The sequence below is a fragment of the Doryrhamphus excisus genome, chromosome 1, assembly GCF_030265055.1.
Source record: "Doryrhamphus excisus isolate RoL2022-K1 chromosome 1, RoL_Dexc_1.0, whole genome shotgun sequence".
In the NCBI taxonomy this organism is placed as follows: Eukaryota; Metazoa; Chordata; class Actinopteri; order Syngnathiformes; family Syngnathidae; genus Doryrhamphus; species Doryrhamphus excisus.
This window is the reverse complement of record NC_080466.1, coordinates 42,896,949-42,918,384: the sequence shown is the minus strand read 5'-3', so window position 1 is coordinate 42,918,384 and position 21,436 is coordinate 42,896,949. Positions and strand designations below refer to the sequence as shown.

The following is a 21,436-nucleotide window of genomic DNA, read 5'->3' as shown; positions in this document are numbered from 1 at the left end:
CACCAGAGTGTCATGTTTGTCCTTTGTTGTCAGTGAATAGGTAAGCTGAGCCACTCGGCACAACTCCACACGGGAGCTTCACGCTGACAAATGAGACATCTTGGTTGGAGTTATATAATATACAAGTGCAACCACGATAAGTGAACTTCGATGTAGAAATCAATATTAATAATTGAACATTTTTTGTAGATAGAGCATAAAAAACCTGTTTATATAGTTGATCATTTCTACCATTATTAGAGCCCTGTGGACATGAACTAACACCCCTATAGTAGGTAGCCTCCAATTCATTTTCTGCATTCCATTCATTCATTTTCATTTTCATCCCAGCTGTCTTCGGGCGTAAGGCGGGGTACACCCTAGACTGGTCGCCAGCCAATCACAGGGCACATATAGACAAACAACCATTCACACTCACATTCATACCTATGGACAATTTGGAGTCGCCAATTAACCTAGCATGTTTTTGGAATGTGGGAGGAAACCGGAGTACCCGGAGAAAACCCACGCATGCACGGGGAGAACATGCAAACTCCACACAGAGATGCCCGAGGCTGGAATTGAACCCTGGTCTCCTAGCTGTGAGGTCTGTGCGCTAACCCCTAGACCACCGTGCCGCCCCTTCTGCATTCCAAACTTAGGAAAATGTTTGAATCAGAGCAAAGAAAAAGGACAACAACGTTGTCAACAACATACCACTTCCACACGGAATGGGAGGGGAACATCAAACACGCCATAGCTGACTTCATGTAGTGTGAGGGAAATCTAACATCAACTCTCAAAAATAGAACATTACTGACACCTAGTGGCCGGAATACCACATAACATTGGTAGTACGCCGTAATCAACCATGGATCAGCAATCATTTATTAATACATTTTTGGAAAAATGTGAAAAATGAATCGTGAAATTGCGCGGGACGAATGTTTTCCAACAGTATGTGGCAAACAGTGCTCTTTTTTTGAAGTGTGTTGTGTGTTCTGACAATGTCTGCAGACTTTTAAGACTACTGGGAGTAAGAAAAAACATGCATCTTGTCCTTATTTTACTCAGAACTTGCACAACATCAGCAGACATTGACTTGATGCTAATATCACGTTGACATGTATAGTATTTGTTAATACATCAGTCAAGGAGCTGCCATACCTGGTAGCAACTGTCAATCCTAAACCAGGCTACAAGGAAGCGTCGACATGGCAAAAGCCACCTCCTCAAGGTCTGATGTGCCACGCTCCATATGAGCTGGCTGCCCGATGCCACCAGGTCCTCCATTCCACGAATCAAGCGTACAGCCATAACTGTCTGACCCTGATAGATTTCAACTCAGATGGCGACTGACACCTCACACAGACGGCCCTGAAGACCCTCGGCGTCAGCGCCCCTCAGACAGCGTCAGCGTGACAAAAAGCACAAGGACACAATGTATGCTATGTCTGCCTTGTTGCTATGATGTCACTGGGAGTCATCACTCAGGAGAGGGGGCATCAGGCGTGTTTGCCATGCACAATCACCAGGCTCCAATATCTTTGGGTCCGGATGGATTTCAGCATGTTTATATTACTTCTAGTTTCAATTTGGGAGAGAGACATATTTACGAACCATATTTTTTAATGTATTAATGAAAATTCCAAATTCTTGTCTTAAGATGTCTTGACTGGACTTCACTATAGATGTAGCACTTTCAGGTGCTGCCTGTTTGTGGGTGTTGTTGCCTTTACTGTCACCTTGCTCGGTGAATATGTGTATTATTAGTACGAACTTTACTGATATTCTCCATTTTTGTTGGCCTTTTTTTTCAAATCGTTAAACTTGTATAGATTTTATTTTGGTAACATTATGACTTTATTTCCATAATATTCTGACTTTTTTATTTTTATTTTTATTTTTATTTTTATTTTTATTTTTATTTTTATTTTTATTTTTATTTTTATTTTTATTTTTATTTTTATTTTTATTTTTATTTTTATTTTTATTTTTATTTTTATTTTTATTTTTATTTTTATTTTTATTTTTATTTTTATTTTTATTTTTATTTTTTCAGGTGCTGCCTGTTTGTGGGTGTTGTTGCCTTTACTGTCACCTTGCTCGGTGAAAACGTGTATTATTAGTACGGACTTTACTGATTTTCTCCATTTTTGTTGGCCTTTTTTTTTCAAATCGTTAAACTTGTATAGATTTTCTTTTGGTAACATTATGACTTTATTTCCATAATATTCTGACTTTTTATTTTTATTTTTATTTTTATTTTTATTTTTATTTTTATTTTTATTTTTATTTTTATTTTTATTTTTATTTTTATTTTTATTTTTATTTTTATTTTTATTTTTATTTTTATTTTTATTTTTATTTTTATTTTTATTTTTATTTTTATTTTTATTTTTTTCCGGGTCTGCCTGTTTGTGGGTCTTGTTGCCTTTACTGTCACCTTGCTCGGTGAAAACGTGTATTGTTAGTTTTTCTCCATTTTTGTTGGCTTTTGTCTTCCAAATCGTTAAACTTTTATAGATTTTCTTTTGGTAACATTATGACTTTATTTCCATAATATTCTGACTTTATGACCATAATATAAACTTTTTCCAAAGCTAATTTTACAGAAATTACGTTATTTTGTTTTGTTTGTTATGATTAAAACCACCCACCATATTTTCTCTTTAATATTTCACCTCAATACAAACTGTCACCTGTACTAACTCATGGTGTGTGACAGTGACAACAACCCCCCCCCCCCCTTATTAAAAACGTATTCTTGACCAAATTCCACAAAAATTGCAACATACTGCAATTGTATTGCAACCAACACCTAAAAAGTTCCAAACTTTTGGTGAAAAGTTGCCACAAAAATGGACATTTAAGGTTGCAACAGGTATCATAAGACGCAGAATTAGACACATTTTTAATTTTAATTTTAAGAAAAGTACAATGAAGAAATATGCCTGGAAACACAAACTTCTATTACATTACCTTGCATGAATTCATTTATTATCGCAAGACTTTGTTACATTTTGAATTCCGGAGACCTTGCGACACCCCTAACTGCAACGGCGTCAAAAAAGGCCTGCAAAATCCTCGGCGAACTGTGAAAGTGTTCAAGATAATTGGCGTTTCTGTCAGCGAGGGCGGTAGAAGCGACCTGGCGGAAAGTGGAAACGCTGTTAAACATTTGGAAAGGCTTTGATGTAACAACTTAGGGCGGGCGGGGTAAGGGGTAAGTACTAGCAAGTCATTACCGGGTCTTCATGTGTAGCAGCTGTGATTAATAAACAAAGGTCACGGACACGCCGCACGCCTGACTTAAATAATCATGGCGGCTAACATGAAGGTAATGTTGCTGAAAAAAAAATAAAGCGACGGAACGTTTCGCTGTGAGCGGCGACATGGAAACGATATCCAGTCGTTTGTTTGTGCGACCACATTCCCGGGAACGCTTAAGTGTTGGCAGGAGATGGGATGCTGTTTTATTGAACGCTACGTCACGGTGAAAGTCTGCCCAGGATCGCCCAGGACACGTTTGACATTTGTGATGTTTTTTCATGCACCATTGATCTAAGCGAGCATATGAATTGTTTTCTCTGCAGTCCATCCCCGCTTCCATGTTTCCATGCCACATTATGCAAACGATAAACACAAATCAGTGCAAATGAGGATCAGTCATGCAGGTAAACGCTTCAGAATGTTCGGTTTATCACAGCGTGTGTAAAGCAGCTCCAATCAAACATGGCGGAAATGAACAATCGCAATGTATGAACATGCAGGCGCTTTAGGATTGATTTTAAGATTTTATTGTTTGTTTTTAAGGCGTTGAATGTGCTGGCCCCCAAATACATCTCGGACCTCATTCAAATTTACTCTCCAGCACGGGTCACTGAGGTCCGAGGGCCAGCTCTAACTTGTAGTGCCCAAGACGAGACTTAAGACCAGGGGGGACCGAGCCTTTTGTATGGTTGGCCCCAAGCTATGGAACTCTCGCCCCTCCCAGTAAAAAAGTCTCTTAAAAGCCACTTTTATTCTCTGGCTTTTAACTCGGAGTGAGTCGTATGGTCCTGTGTCTTTTGGTTATTTCTTTTTATTTTAATTGGTTTTATTTTTTTTATACTTTTATTGTTTTGCTTCTTGTTTTTAATATTTTAAAATCTATTTTACTATTTTATTTCTTAAATGATCTTTTAGATTTGGATTATTACTTTTTATTTTACTAGTGCAGCACTTTGGAAACACTGTTTATAAAATTTATAAAATGTGCTATATAAATAAAAATAAAGTGGATTGGATTGGAACATGGCGCTACCATTTGCTACAACTCCCTGTCTCCCATCACACCTAGATGGGACCATCTCGTCTCGTCAATGAAACAAGCTCAGAACTCCCACTTATTCTGCGGGTGAGTTATATTTTACCTGCACTTAACATTTGCTTTTAGCCCTGTCGTGCTATTTTATATTTGATGTATTTGATGCATTTCCGTTCCGTGAAAAAAAGAGCCAAATCACACCGGTCCGTGGTGCAAAAAATGTTGGAGACACCTGTTCTAAAATATTTCCACACCTATTGTGTTCCCCATATACCATATATATGTACATATATGTAATTTTTATTTTTATTTTTATTTTTATTTTTATTTTTATTTTTATTTTTATTTTTATTTTTATTTTTATTTTTATTTTTATTTTTATTTTTATTTTTATTTTTATTTTTATTTTTATTTTTATTTTTATTTTTATTTTTATTTTTATTTTTATTTTTATTTTTATTTTTTCAGGTGCTGCCTGTTTGTGGGTCTTGTTGCCTTTACTGTCACCTTGCGAGGTGAAAACGTGTATTATTAGTACGGACTTTACTGTTTTTCTCCATTTTTGTTGGCTTTTGTCTTCCAAATCGTTAAACTTTTATAGATTTTCTTTTGGTAACATTATGACTTTATTTCCATAATATTCTGACTTTATGACCATAATATAAACTTTTTCCAATTCGAATTTTACAGAAATTATGTAATTTTGTTTTGTTTGTTATGATTAAAACCACCCACCATATTTTTTATTTAATATTTCACCTCAATGCAAACTGTCACCTGTACTAACTCACGGTGTGTGACGGTTACAACGACCCCCCCCCCATTAAAAACGTATTCTTGACCAAATATGTATATATGTATGTATATGTACATATATATGTATTTCAATGCCTTTTTGAGTCTGGTGTGCTGGAATCACTAGTCCATTCTCCTCCCCATCTTTCGCCTGGCACTAGGGTCAACATGATGACCTCATGCCATTGAACGCCACTCTTGAAACCGCTCGTCTATGCCGCTTGTGTTCTGCTTATGACACCATTAAAAGGCCCATTCTTTTCAAGCTTTTGTTTTTTTTTATTGTCTTTCCGTCAGACACGTCATTATTGATTGTTGTGGTGACATCTGAGTTCACGCTGCTTTATGAACAGCAGGTGGCCAAAAGTAGTTCCAAAATTGAACCCAATGCGAATGTAACAAGGTGTTTTCAATGAACTGTACTCCTTGGGTGTCCCAAATGTAACCACTCCTTTGTTCACTCTTTAACCCCCCTATTAATAAGTCTTAATCTGTCGAGAATACAAGCTAGGTCATGCCAGGAGGCGGAGTCGCCAAGTCGTCATCACACTTCCAGGTCCCTGAGCTTACTTCCACATAGCACGGCAAATTAGCAGATGAATTGTTTTTAAAAGGGGGACGAATGCGGCCTGAAACAGCTGTCATCCGCACGGGCCTGCAGCTGACGAGCTCCACCACATGCTGAGGCTACAGCTGACAGGCTGAATGCAAGACATTATGTGCAGTATGGCGAACACGCGCACGTGCAAGATGCGTGTCACACGGGACTCGGGTTTGCACGCCGACCCAGGAGGATCCAACTGTCGAATATTGTGATGCAACTTGTAGCCGTTTTTAAATACGTTAGGATTCCAGGTCATAAAATATGAAAGTAGGCCATCTCTGGTCATGCATAGGGTTTACTTGAGACTTACACAAAGGGGGGGGGAGTCTTTGCTCTAAAAAAGTCTGACTGGATGCAGCATCAACAGAATAAACCATGAAAAACACTCACGGTAAATCAAAGAAAAAAGTGCTTATTCGGTTGTAGACGGTGGTCGCTAGAGTAAGTACCGTATTTTCTGGACTATAAGTTGCACAAGGCCAAAAATGCATCATTCGAGAAAAAAAAAACGTACATAAGTCGCACTGGAGTATAAGTCGCATTTTTTGCAGGTAATTACGTCCTCTTGGAAGGCAAGTTCTAACAATAAAAGAATAGAGAACAGGTGTAAGATATGCTAACACAATGCTTATTCAGCTACACAAAAAATAAACATGAACAGAAAAGGTGTCCAGTGTTTATGTAACATAAACAGTTTTTTTCATTTATAAGTCGCTCTGGAGTATAAGTCGCAGGAACAGCCAACCTATGAAAAAAAGTGCGACTTATAGTCTGGAAAATATGGTACATTTAGTCCAGGCAAGCACTCAATAATAATTGTATTTATTTAGTAGCATTGTTGACCTTGTTGTCAGACAAATCCAATTAATCCATTCCAGACACCTAAAAGTATTACTAAAAAAACACATTCATTGAGAATAATTAAGAGTTTTACATGCAGAAACCAAATAATTCTAAACAAATACAAATGGATCTAATTTTTGGCGGTCACACTAAATAAAAAAATGCAAAATCCTAAAAAATGACAGCAACACACTATTTTTATTTTTATTTTTATTTTTATTTTTATTTTTATTTTTATTTTTATTTTTATTTTTATTTTTATTTTTATTTTTATTTTTATTTTTATTTTTATTTTTATTTTTATTTTTATTTTTATTTTTATTTTTATTTTTATTATTTCAGGTGCTGCCTGTTTGTGGGTGTTGTTGCCTTTACTGTCACCTTGCGCGGTGAAAACGTGTATTATTAGTACGGACTTTACTGTTTTTCTCCATTTTTGTTGGCTTTTGTCTTCCAAATCGTTAAACTTTTATAGATTTTCTTTTGGTAACATTATGACTTTATTTCCATAATATTCTGACTTTATGACCATAATATAAACTTTTTCCAATTTTATTTTTATTTTTATTTTTATTTTTATTTTTATTTTTATTTTTATTTTTATTTTTATTTTTATTTTCATTTTTATTTTTATTTTTATTTTTATTTTTATTTTTATTTTTATTTTTATTTTTATTTTTATTTTTATTTTTATTTTTATTTTTATTTTCATTTTTATTTTCATTTTCATTTTTATTTTTATTTTTATTTTTATTTTTATTTTTATTTTTTTTATTTTTATTTTTATTTTTATTTTTATTTTTATTTTTATTTTTATTTTTATTTTTATTTTTATTTTTATTTTTATTTTTATTTTTATTTTTATTTTTATTTTTATTTTTATTTTTATTTTTATTTTTATTTTTATTTTTATTTTTATTTTTATTTTTATTTTTATTTTTATTTTTATTTTTATTTTTATTTTTATTTTTTAGTAACCCCTTTTTATGTACACACAAGGCCAAGTTAGTGAGCACTTCTCCTTAGCTCCTTAGTTGAGATCATCCATCCGCCTGGCATATCAAGCAGCGTGATTATCACACACGCTGGCCACAATAAAAGGCCACTCCAGCAACACATGCTGAATTCTTGCTTAGAAGCAAAACGGAAGGCGTTCAAGTCGCTTATGTTAATTCACACACGTGACGGCGGCGGACAAGAATGGTAACGATTGTTATTAGATCAGAAATGGTGTGCATATTTTGCAAACAGCACATCTAGAATGACTTCTACTGCAAATCCTTTTACAGGATATCACAATAATAATAACAATTACATCCATTAAATTTTAATTTCACCTTAGACTTAATAAAATATGCTCACTTATTCATCTTCATCTGGGTCGTTACATCATTTCATATCGTTATCCCAAATGTAACTAACACCTGCAAAGTGAAACCAACTTATGACCACTTCCTTTTTGTTACGTCGGGTAGGTCTGGGGGGCAGGTTGGGGGGCAGAGGGCAGATCAGACCATCTGAGTGCAACACAGATGCTTCACGTAGGAAGAGGTCAGTGGGAAGAAGAATGTGGTGGCAACAGCGTCCGCAATTAGAACGCACTCTTCCAAAAAAAGGTTGCCTCTAGGGATTGACATTTAGCATTTTCCTCGAGGGACAACACTAATGATGCCTGGTGTCATTAGTAATAAATATCACAGACAACTTTTGCACCCAGTTGTCATCTTATAATCATTGCCAGGAAAATATAAGCAAATAAAGATCATTATCTGTTCAATTTCTATCCATAACTAGAAATAAAACCCGAGGAAAAATGTAGGTAATACAAAGAATGTCTCTATTTGTGATAAGCCACTCATCACTGGAGTTTAAAAAATGGGATTTCACATCTTAAAGGAAAATTACATGGTTTTGTTTTTAATTTAGCCCATGTTCCACAATCCTTATATCAGATATGAACACACGTTGTTGCCTTTCCTGGGTGTTCTAAAGAGAGAAAACAGCCCAACATAAGGTAGCTAACAATGCAAGTAATGGGAAGCACTATAAAAAAAACACAAAAAATCAGCAACAATGTTCCTTTTACATAATGCGACCCGCATATTAACCAAGCTACGGCGACGTTGTTATTGTAGGAGCTAACAGTAAAGAAGTACTTTGTGATTGACTGATTGACTGATATCTTTTGCTGAAGTGACAGGACTAATTTTAGTGCGTCCTGCAGCATGGTAGGGGATCAAATATTTCAAGATCAAGTATTTCCCTTCATCTAATACAAATTAATTTATAGCTTTCATTTCACGTTTTATATATGGATATTTGTTTCATTCTGTCACTTGACTATTCGATGGGAGTTAAAAGGCCTTTGTTGTCATAATCTTGCACACAAAATCATAAATTACAATTCCACACAATGTAACAATGTCTACTGTTTCTAGTCTTTGATCCTTTTTCCCAGTTGCTGTTCCAGGGCTGGATGTGGATCAGGACCTTTTGTGGTCTTCCCTAATCTGCTCATGTAGCTGTTATGTTCTCATTATCGAGTTAGCAAACAGGATTAAGAGGCAGATGGTCTGCTTAGTAATGATTATTATTATTATAAATGATCTGACTGCATTGGATATCATTTATTTATTTGATTTGTGCTGATGAATTTGCTCCGACCAGCGTTACTCCATGCACACTTCATTGTGGTTCTTTGGTATTTTCCTCATTAGATTACACGGCCCAGCCCATTAGAATAATATGAAGTGTGACCCTGACAACATGTCCATGTCCTGTTTACAGCTGGTTATTTTCCTCATTCCCTGCCTTAATGTTGCATAATATTTGCTCACTGTACAGAAAAGTGACAAAGTCCATTCGTCTTTTTAAGTTGCTTCCGATATTGATTGAGATCGTCTATTCAGATCAATCTTACCCATGTAAACTCGGCGGTTATGTCTGCGGGAGTCTGTGTTATCTCCAGGTTCCACTAATTTCATTTTAGCCACAGAGATTGTCAATCATCCGGACAGCGAAATTTACTACACAGAGCTCTCCGATACCATAACCACAATACAACAACATAGAACATCAAAAAGAGAGTGTATATACATGCAACAAAACCAACAAAAAAATATATACTGTATAAATATTGATCCCATCCTTCATGAGATAAACTCAGAGATGTAAAACATTTATTTATTTTTATTTATTTTTATTTTTGCTTCTTGTTTTTAATATTTTAATATCTATTTTACTATTTTATTTCTTAAATGATCTTTTAGATTTGGATTATTACTTTTTATTTTACTAGTCTGTGCAGCACTTTGGAAACTCTGTTTATAAAATTTATAAAATGTGCTATATAAATAATATTTTTATTTTTATTTTTATTTTTATTTTTATTTTTATTTTTATTTTTATTTTTATTTTTATTTTTATTTTTATTTTTATTTTTATTTTTATTTTTATTTTTATTTTTATTTTTATTTTTATTTTTATTTTTATTTTTATTTTTATTTTTATTTTTATTTTTATTTTTATTTTTATTTTTAGGAAAACCTTTTTATGTACACACAAGGCCAAGTTAGTGAGCACTTCTCCTTAGCTCCTTAGTTGAGATCATCCATCCGCCTGGCATATCAAGCAGCGTGATTATCACACACGCTGGTCACAATAAAAGGCCACTCCAAAATGTGCACTTTTACTGCATCCTGGGGGGTCTGGGAGCTCAAACGATCGATACCTGGTGTTGATCGAGTTCTTGGTTATGGACCGTGGAAGTTGAGACTATGAGACGGTTCCTGACAGTTTGTGCAGAAATTCTTTGGTGATGCTAACTGATTATTGCAGGAGCTGTTCAGGTGCCTGGTCTCAGAAAATCTTGGAGTTGAAAATGCTGGCTGGTGGTACGTATGTTCTGCAGTATCATTTTGAATGGTAGCAAAATGAAGATCCGATTCTGGGTGACATTCCTGTCAATCAGCATTCCATTGCGTTCTCCTTCAACATCTGGCGTATGTACTTGTTGAAGTACACTTGGACATCTGCGGCATCGCGTTGTGTGATAAAAGCGCACATTTTTGAAGTGGCCTTTTATTGGCACACCTGAGCAATAATCATGGCGTCTAATCAGCATCTTGATACGCCTCAGCTGTTAAGTGGCTGCATTATCTCAGCAAAAGAGAAACGCTCACAAACAAAAAAAATGAGCGTTTTGAGTTTTTATACACAATATAGGATGGAAAAGTATTCTTGCAGCATGCTTAAAAATATCCACAGACAACGTTTTCTATTAACACATCGGATTTTATATGACGTGTTTTTTCCCTCCCTATTGTTTGACTAAGCACCTACATCTTTCCCGTGTGTTAGACCTGCAGGGTGCTTGGTTTCGGTCCACGGGGCAGATGATAATGACTTCCCTCCCCTCCTCCTTCTTCCTCATCTCAAGCTGCAGTGGTGAAGGTGACTGAAGCTGACGATGATCTTTTATTCTGGCTTGACTGCATGGGCTATACGGTACTCTGCTAAAGTCTAAGCCAGGGGTGGGCAAACTACGGCTCGGGGGCCACATCCGGCCCGGCAAGTGTTTGAATACGGCCCGCCCAATCTTTCCAAAGTATTTCATTTAAACTCAACATACAACCTGGCATCATGACCTGAGCCAACCTTTTGATGGTTTTATCAATTTCGTTTTTTGACATGGTCTGTTGTTTACAAAGTGCTCCTGAAAAAAGGGACACAAGCACATAATAATAATAATAATTAAAATAATAATTATTATACTATTATTATAACTATTATGATTATTATATTTTTATATTAATGCTAATTATTATATTAATTATATATAATAATATTGTTATATTTGCATATTTTACATAATAATAATATTATAATTATTATTTTAATTTTATTTTAATTATTATAATATTTTATTATGTTTAAAATATTTAAATATAAATATAAAATAATAAATAATAATAGCAGATTGCATGACAATTTTACAGATACAATAATACCAGGTGGACTGTTACGTGTAAAATATATAGTCTGCCCTCCCCCCCCGGAAATTTTGTTATATCAACGAGTCAAAAAGTTTGCCCACCCCTGGTCTAAAATCATTATTATTATTATTATTATAATTATTATTATTGTTAGATTATTAGATTATTAGATTATTATAATTATTATTAGAACTATGATTATGATTATGATTATTATAATTATTATATTAATAATGCTAATTATTATATTAATTATATATAATATTATTGTTATATTTGCATATTTTACATAATAATAATATAATAATTATTATTTTAATTTTATTGTAATTATTATAATATATTATTATTTTTAAAATATTTAAATATAAATATAAAATAATAAATAATAATAGCAGATTGCATGACAATTTTACAGATACAATAATACCAAGTGGACTGTTACGTGTAAAATATATAGTCTGCCCCCCCCCCCCCCCCCCCCCCCCCCCGTAAATTTTGTCATATCAATGCGGCCCGCGAGTCAAAAAGTTTGCCCACCCCTGGTCTAAGCGATATACGGTATTTCTCATCCGACGTGAATTTATAATGTGACTTCTCCTTGCTCAGCTATTGTTTTTGCCGAAGTTACAGACACAACTGTATCTTAACTGTTTCATCACGTTAACATTGGTAAAAGATCCCATAAATGCATCCACAGCGCAGTATACGGGTATGTGTGCGGGTATCTACTATATCAGCCATTGCAGGTAATGCTTTTCAACATTAACCCGATCAAGAAAGAGGCTCACATGACACTCCGTTACGGATGAATCCATAGCTTGAACGGACCAACGCATGTACACGCTCCACTCACTCTCGACCACAAAGCAAGCGTCTACCTCACACAAAAAAAACAAACCAGACATAAACAAAAAAATAAACATTACGCACAAAGTGAAAATAACTCCAGACAGGAAAAAAAATCCTGGAGGAGGGGTCAAAACTACAAACATCCCATGCCTGCCTCCCTGCTGTGCCTCCATCTCTTCTGGCACATAATGTGAGAAACCATCACAAGAGGTTTTACGTGTTGAGCTGTATTGATCACTACTAGACCTCAGGCTGGAGGAGACTCCTGCAGTGGGAATATGTTTTTTCCATTTGCAAGTAAGAGGGTAATAATAGCAGCTCATCTATTTTCATTTTCAACCGTGGGACAGGCGGGGGGGCTCTCATTCCGGTTATAACCTGCAGTGGCTCAGTTTGTAAGACCATGGGTTTCAAAACCAGTATCGAGTACCATTAGAGACCATTAGAGATGCTTGTGTGCTTCCTGACTACTGGCAAGGCATCGAACCCACCCGGTTTCAGCTCAGGGGCTCAATAACTGTTTACAGCCATGCTGGTGTATGTGTAGTAGGTGTATTCGGGCTTGCAACCCTCCAAGGCAAGTACTGAAAAAAGGCTTTTCTCTGTCAGTATTTTCATTTCCATGGTCTCGCTGCAATTGCAGGACATCCCCACATCTGTGAAACACAAACACACACACACACACACACACAAAACAAGCAGACAAGGCCTTAAGGCTGCACAAATCTGCTGGGTTCAAGGCCCCCCCGCCACTGCATGAAGCTCACCGGATGAATTCATGGAGATGAAAGTGGATATTCGGGATACCTGCGGTCTGTACTTATTTCCGAAGACATATCATAACACTTGGAAATTTGAACTTGCTGTTTTGGACTCAGCCAAGATAAGAAAATACTGCCTTTTTGTTTTCAGTACTATACTATACTAATACTACGTATACTACATGACATCAAATCGCTCCATGCAACTTTTATCAAGCACCATATGCCCTCATAACCTTTTCTATGCATCATGCAAGCCAGCTCACCCATACACAAATAGGTGAAATGCAGTGCATGCACCAGGCGAGGGGGTCGACTCAGCATTTTCACGCCCCCGAGCAGTTATGGGGGTTCATGCCTTCCCGTGGTTAATGGTGACATACTGGTAAAAACACTAAAAACACAGCTTTAGCACAAATCTTCTCCACAAATTGCAGACTTTTAAAGCCAAACTTCTGTAGCGTTTTGCGTTATTTATAAAGAGGTGCATTGAAGCGCTGCGATTTGAGAAGAATACACACATAATTGTGGTAGATGTTTGTGTTTCAACATGTCGGAGATGTTTTAATAGCTTCATTCACATTCAAAGTAAAGACTTTTCAATGGAACTCAACTGGAGTATTTCTAAACAACCTGTTGGTTATGTGTTATTTTGTACTACAAGCCAATCAGTGGTTCTTCAGTGGTGGATCGGGACCCACAAGAGGGTCGATCACGGACAGCAAGTCAAAAATGATTATTATTTTTGCAATATTCAACCAATACTGAATTACCTTCCACTTTGGTATAATGAAATATATGATTTAGTGGCCTTATTTACATAAAATTGTTTAAAAGGGGACCTATTATGCTAATTTTTGGCCCTTTATATTGACTTGTGGACTCCGAAGAAGCAGCTACACATGATAAGCTTTCGAGATCTTCCAGAACCTGCACATATTCCGTCTGCATTTCCTTCCAAAATGGTCTGTTTTAATTTATTACTCACTCCGCTGTGATTGGTCCCACTCAGCTTGTACAGCTTGTAGCTAGGCACACCCATATAAGGAAGTCCGGCTCACTGTGACATCACAGGGAGCAGGTGTTAAAAAAACTCTCTTTCAGGACTCATTTCCAAATATGCAAACCTCGTTATATGAAACTTTGGTATCGTTTAACACGAGAATACAACATTCTAACAACCCTTGTATTATGTTACGGGTCAATTTGACCCGTTTCAGTTTTTGTGTTGACCAAAGTACTGGTTATCCTTTCTTTTTCTTCATGAAATTTTGTGACTTTTCCTCATCTAGGGTCATGAACACAAAAACTGAAATGGGTCAAATTGACCCGTAACATAATACAAGGTTAACTAGCATGATTTGTTAACCAATCATGCTAGCATAACTAGCATGATTTGTTATCATGCTAGCATAACTAGCATAACAAATGCTAATGCTAGCATAACAAATCATGCTAGCATAACTAGCATGATGCTAGCATAACTAGCATGATTTGTTATCATGCTAGCATAACTAGCATGATTTGTTAACAAATCATGCTAGTTAACCTTGTATTATGTTACGGGTCAATTTGACCCGTTTCAGTTTTTGTATTCATGACCCTAGATGAGGAAAAGTCACAAAATTTCATGAAGAAAAAGAAAGGATAACCAGTACTTTGGTCAACACAAAAACTGAAACGGGTCAAACTGACCCGTAACATAATACAAGGGTTAAGAAAAACTCTCTTTCAGGACTCACTTCCAAATATGCAAACCTCATTATATGAAACTTTGGTATCGTTTAATACGAGAATACAACATTCTAACAGCATTTATAGGTCAGAAAAGTGGAAAAAGCATAATAGGTCGTGATTTAATGACCAGGTAGGTCCCGAGGTGGTACCATTTGGTTTGATTTTTCATTGCAAAGAACTTCTGACAAGTATTACAAATACTACAGCCGACTTTAAAATGAAGTCGATCAGAAATGAATCAGCAGAAAGGTACTTGCTATAATGGTAAATGCTGGAAATGAGTCACGATGCGAGTGTTTGGTTGGCTCTTTGTTTAACTCAGGATGTCCTGTCTGAGAGGACAAAGCAGACATGAAACAAGGAAAGAGATATATCGTCTGCACACTGCTGAGCTGTTTCACTGCAAATGAGGAACAGATTCCTGTTGACACAACTTTCGGCGTGAACCACGTTTTTTTTTTGTTTACATGAAAGACCACATTTACTTTCATTAAAAGTGACACTTTGGCATAATCGATGGCATCATCATTCTATAACACAAGCACTACAATTAAAGCTCCCCGCCTCCTCACTGGAATATCTGCTCTGCCAGGGCGACCCATTGATTCAGACTGCTGGGACTATAGATTAGCACTGACCCAAAAACACCAACTGGAAAACAGTTCTCCTGAATGAATTGGGCTTCTCGCAACAACATCATGTGCTAATCATACCCTGGGGGGGGGGACACGGGGGAACACTGGACTCATAGTAGTAGGTTCTAATCGCTTCAATGCCATTAAAAGACATTTGAGCTTAACCTTCAATCTTATTCTTTGTGTTAGGTTAGCTTCTAGCATACAGATATGGACCATTCACAGTGGAAAACAAAAATGATAATCAGGATGATTTGAAAGGATATGACAAATTTGACATAAAACTGATGAACATCATCTAGACCAGGGGTGGGCAAACTTTTTGACTCGCGGGGCGCATTGATATAACAAAATTTCCGGGGGGGGGGGGGGGGGGGGGGGGGGGGGCAGACTATATATTTTACACGTAACAGTCCACCTGGTATTATTGTATCTGTAAAATTGTCATGCAATCTGCTATTATTATTATTTATTATTTTATATTTATATTTAAATATTTTAAAAATAATCAAATATTATAATAATTAAAATAAAATTAAAATAATAATTATTATATTATTATTATGTAAAATATGCAAATATAACAATATTATTATATATAATTAATATAATAATTAGCATTAATATAATAAATTTAATAATCATAATAGTTATAATAATAATATAATTATTATTATTTACATTTTTATTATTATTATGTGCTTGTGTCTCTTTTTTCAGAAGCACTTTGTAAACAACAGACCATGTCAAACAACGAAATTGATACAACCATCAAAAGGTTGGCTCAGGCCATGATGCCAGGTTGTATGTTGAGTTTAAATTAAATACTTTTGAAAGATTGGGCGGGCCGTATTCAAACACTTGGCGGGCCGGATGTGGCCCCCCGGGCCGTAGTTTGCTCACCCCTGATCTAGACATTATTTATCCCATTTTGGAACATTCCTTACAGTTGCACCACCTGACTTTTGCGACTAATTTCAAAGTCAACAGGCATTGATTTAGACACCTGAACTTGCTTTTGCGTTTGCTAACAAGTATATCCACGGCACTTTGAAGAATAAAGACTTTTATGATAAAATCTAAGTTTCTTAGATTAACACTAGGTTTCACCTCCTGGCATGAAAAGCATACCAACATGCGTAGGACTTCAAATAAGATCTTATATCAACATTGGAAAGAGCTCCACAAACATTTTCACTCAGCCATAAAGGTCAGTTTCGGTCCTCGAGATGATGCAATATCATCGAAGCGATGGGTGATTTGCTGTGGGGAACCCTGGCGGGAAAAGTCGAAAGAGAAAGAAGACGATGTACCAAACTGTACTCCACACAGGTCCCACGCTGGACAATAGTTGTTGGTGTTTGTACAGATCGGTTTGTCTGAAATCTTAAAATATCCATCCATCCATTTTCCGGATGCTGGAGCCTATCCCAGCTGTCTTCCAGTGAGAAGCGGGTTACAACCTGGACTGGTCATCAGCCAAAAAAATAATAATTCACACTCACATCCACCCAATATGAACTATTTTGAGTCTCCAGTTAACTTAATGCCAACTCAAAACAGAGATTCTCGAGATTAATCTCGATTATTAAGGGAGAAAAAAAACAAAGAGTGATTGCACCCCCTGTTAAAAAATAACTGAGATTAATCAGTCTGGAGAAGTTATTTAAAGTTTTGGGACTCCAGCAAACCTCAGCGAGAGCCATTATCAACAAACATGAAACAGTGGTGAAGATTCCCAGGAGTGGCCGTCCAACCAAGAGCATTTTTAACTCCAAGACTCCAAGAGAGCAGTCACGACTCACCCGAGAGGTCACAAAAGACCCCGCAACAACATCCAAAGAACTGCAGAACTCTTCACTTGCCTCGGTTAAGTTCAGTTTTCGTGACTCCACCATAAGAAAGACATGGTGCGAAAAAAACGGCCTGCATGGCAGAGTTCCAAGATACAAAAAGTACTTGTGAACAAAAAGAACATTAGGGTTTCCCTGATCCCTAAAATCCGTTGGGAAAATACTCAGTCTGAAAATACTCAGACCAAAATACTTTGGTAGAGCAAGACAAAAGTGTGTCCCATTACATGTGGCATAAAACTAACATTGAATTTCAGAAAAAGAACATTGTTGTGTTAGCATTGACTAATATTTACATTAGTTTGATGATCTGAGACATAAGAAATCAGGAAGGGGGGCTAAGACTTGAACGCACCATTGTATTTGCAGCTCAGAAATACTGAACTTGCAAACTGAATGAATTCTATTTTCAGATATGTTGTTGTTTAAACACATAAACTGTTTTACTCAGGATACAGTATGTTGTGAGAACCAGTCCGGGGTTTCTTGCTGATGTCGAATGTATTGTACAAACTCGTGTGACAACAGTATCACATAACCCAACTGACAGTCTCATGTAAATGGGTTCTTGAATGCATCGTAATCAAAACGTGTGGGGGGGAAAAAAGCAACTGCTGACTGAGTAAAAAAAATAACCGGGGACATCTATTCAGCAGAGGTCACATTGCCCGAACGTAACATCTATCCACTATGGCTAAGGTTGTTAATGGGCCCTGATTGGTAAATACTTCATCTGTGGCGAGCCCAGCAGCAGCGCTGGAATATTCTGCGGTTAATAGCTTTATTGAATCGGAAGCGCTGACCGCATTCAAATCAGATGAACATCCCAGACGGGAGTGGACACAAAGCTGCGAGTGTGCGAGTCACAGAGAGAAAGCACATGTTGCTTTCATCGCGTACGGCCAACACAAACCATCCCCAGCCTTTGTCCCGTCTTCCTCGCACACTACCGGGCGACTGCGTTACGTTTTTATGAGCAGTGACGTTGTCACGTCCGTGTTGTCACTTCACGTCCACCTCAGCGCCGCGCTTGTTTTCATTATTTAGTGTGACACAAGACCCGTACAGGATATCACGTTCCTGCCTGCCATTGTTTGTTTTGATCAGGGAAACAGGATATTCACGCCGAGCAAACCAGCTGACAACATAAGCCTGACTGTCTCTTCAAAATAAAACTTAAAAACAAACTTAAGTGCTTACTTTTTCTACTTTCTTTTTGTTGATATTGTTGATGCATATGTAATAATGCAGGTAAAAGGTACAGCACACATTTACCACTGCTTGGTGCTCTTTGAACACACCGTAGTTACGTTAATTGTGAGTACCTATACATTTGACTATAAATTCATTTAATAAGTATGTGATGCATATTTAGGGCTTAAACCATGATTTGAACAGTGGCAATTGAAGAGAAAAGGAACTGTATCTAATTCACAATTACCATCCATCCATCCATTTTTATACCGTTTATTATGCTGGAGCCTAGAACAAAAATCCAAAAAAATCAAAATATCCAAACAACAAATAAGGAACAAGAACCGGGATATAACTTTCCCACTTTTGGATAGATTTAGTCGAGATACTCAATTGTTTTAGGCCACCATTAAATTGACACAAGTACACACAATCTGTGTCCAATGTCCAGTGGACAGTGATCAATTATATAATAATCATTATATAATCATAATAATGATTATGATGTAACATTACATTATTAATTACATTATTAATTAGTCTATTAGATAGATAGATAGATCGATAGACTCCCTTTATTGTCATTGCACAAAAACACAGTAGTGAAATTGCCAACGAAATGTCGTTGCCTGGCTCCCATATAATAACAGACACAAAAGAAGATAAGTAATAATAAATAATAATAATAATAATAATAATGTGGAGAATAAATAGATAGAATAGACACCAAATATGAACAACATAATGTAAAGTGCAGCGTGAACAGTAAATTGCCCAAATAATTTAAATAAATAATAATAATGTATAATGTAATAATAATAATATTATTATTACTATCATCATCATTCTTCTTCTATTATTATTACTAGTAGTAATAACAGTAACTACTAGTACTACTAGTAGTAGTAGCAATAATAGAAGAATAATGATGATAGTAATAATAGTAATAGTAATAATAATAGTAATAATAGTATAGTATTAGCTAGTATTAGCCTGCTTTTGCCCTTATTATATGAAATTTGTCAGATTTTTTTGTTAAAAAAAATCAATAAAAAAAACAAAAAAATCAATTAAAAAAATACAATTATTTAGGATATTTAAGAACATTTAAGAACATTTTAGGGGAGGCTGAAGACCCCCTAAAATAGGCCTAATGACGCCACTGCTGGAGCCTATCCCAGTGAGTGGTATGTATGTACGCATATATAGATATTATGTCCATTGTATTATGGGTAAGTGTATTTTTAACCATTTAGAGGGGGGGGGGGGGGGCTCTAGAGAGGTAACCCCCTGAGGATCTAGTCTACCTCCCAAATTGCTGTCAGTGTGTTCCGGACCAGCAAAGCACTGACGTTGACATGCCAACAAGTTCCATTGACAGGTAAAAACAACACCAACAGTAAAGGTGTGTTCAATTAAATGTACACCTGATGCATGTACACTAAGTACTCAATCAAAGTACTTGGGAATATATATATATAAATATAAATATACACGTGTCATCATATTATTACGTATTGCTTCACAGCAGGTAATATAAAAGTCAAACCATCCGGCATTATGATAAAAGAGCAGTTAAAATGACGAGTACAGTAAACGCCGCTCACCTTGTGTCTTTGTTGTGTCGGCTGGCCCCCCACTTATTGTTTGGACTCAACGGCTCCCCGCCGGCCGGGTAGCCGAAGCCACGAAGCGGTCCCACGGCGAATACCGGATGGAATGATTCTTCCGCTGTCACCGGACACGTCAATGGACTTCTTCACGCCACATCGGGCTGACTGGTCCGGAATGAGGTACCGGGTCGGGCAGGAGAACACCAGCGCTCACTAGCGACGCATCCATTCGCACTGCCCCCTCCTCTTCCTCCTCCTCATCCTCAGCCCCCACTCGCAGGATGGGGCACCTCAGCTGTTTGACCGACAGAGGGACGCTTTCTGCTTCGTGGAAACTTGGCCGAAATGTTATTAAATGTATTAATATAATATTCTTCACGAAACTCTGCTGCATTCATTTGATTAAATGATCCAAAACAACTTATGTTACGGGATGCAAGAATCAAAACACATTTAATCACTAATATTTACATGATGATTCTTGTAGTCATTTTTTAATTGTTGTTTAATTGTCGGTGGGGTGGCCTAAGAGCGACCACGGCCACCATCGGCCACCACGTACGTAGCTCCGTCCCTGCCTGTGAATCGGTGAAACTCGCTAGCTAAGCAAGTGAATCGTTCATTTTATTGAATCTGTGATGCAGCCGGGTCAGAAAAGGGAAATGAGAGAGTCGTTTGAGACAATGAGTAGATCTGTTTATGATCATTTATGCAACTTCAGTTAGAGTAGCAGTCGTACCATTAGTGACATGTTCAGGGGGGTTCTTTTTTTAATTTAATTCGCCGTAGCAGGGCTGAGTGAGTGAACCAGTTCATGGAAATCACAATACAGTTAAAACTTGTAAAGTTTGAACGATTCGTTCATGACTTGCACATGTCTATGTCAAGTAGGTTTTGCATTAAAACACTAAATAACACAAAAAACACACAAAAAAAAATACTTGCAGGGGTGAAAATACTTCTTTCCGCTGTGTTTTGGCCTTTTATGCTGCTCTGTGCCAGTTTTCAAATACGTTTTTAGACATTTATTTGAACTCATTTGATACCAAAGACGTATAAACAGAACATTCGATCCCAACAATGTATTTACGTTTGTTCGCATGAGAGGCTAGAAGAGGTGATGATGCAACTCTCCACTAAAGCGTTTCACTTCAGAGCAATTTTAAGCACTAAAAATAGCCACAAGATGGCAGATGGGGTTTTTTTTTTTGGATAGAAGTTGTGCAAAAACACACACAAGGAAGTGAGAGAGCATGGAGCAGTGTAG

General features: G+C 36.5%; 1 protein-coding gene across 2 annotated transcripts in view; it reads right to left on the bottom strand.

Annotated features, from left to right (window-relative positions):
• frmd4ba (FERM domain containing 4Ba) overlaps positions 1 to 20,364 on the bottom strand; it is a 41,747-nt gene extending 21,383 nt beyond the window's left edge. Inside the window, exon 1 of one of the 2 annotated variants that reach the window (XM_058052594.1) lies at positions 20,164 to 20,364. Coding sequence is in view for 1 of the 2 variants with exons in the window: in XM_058052508.1 (XP_057908491.1) it covers positions 1,147 to 1,296 (150 nt within the window). In the remaining variant the exon portion in view is untranslated. Of the gene's footprint in view, positions 1 to 1,146; positions 1,356 to 20,163 lie in introns of those variants that run through there. The other variant, XM_058052508.1, reaches the window with a different exon arrangement.
• Positions 20,365 to 21,436: the final 1,072 nt, after the last annotated feature.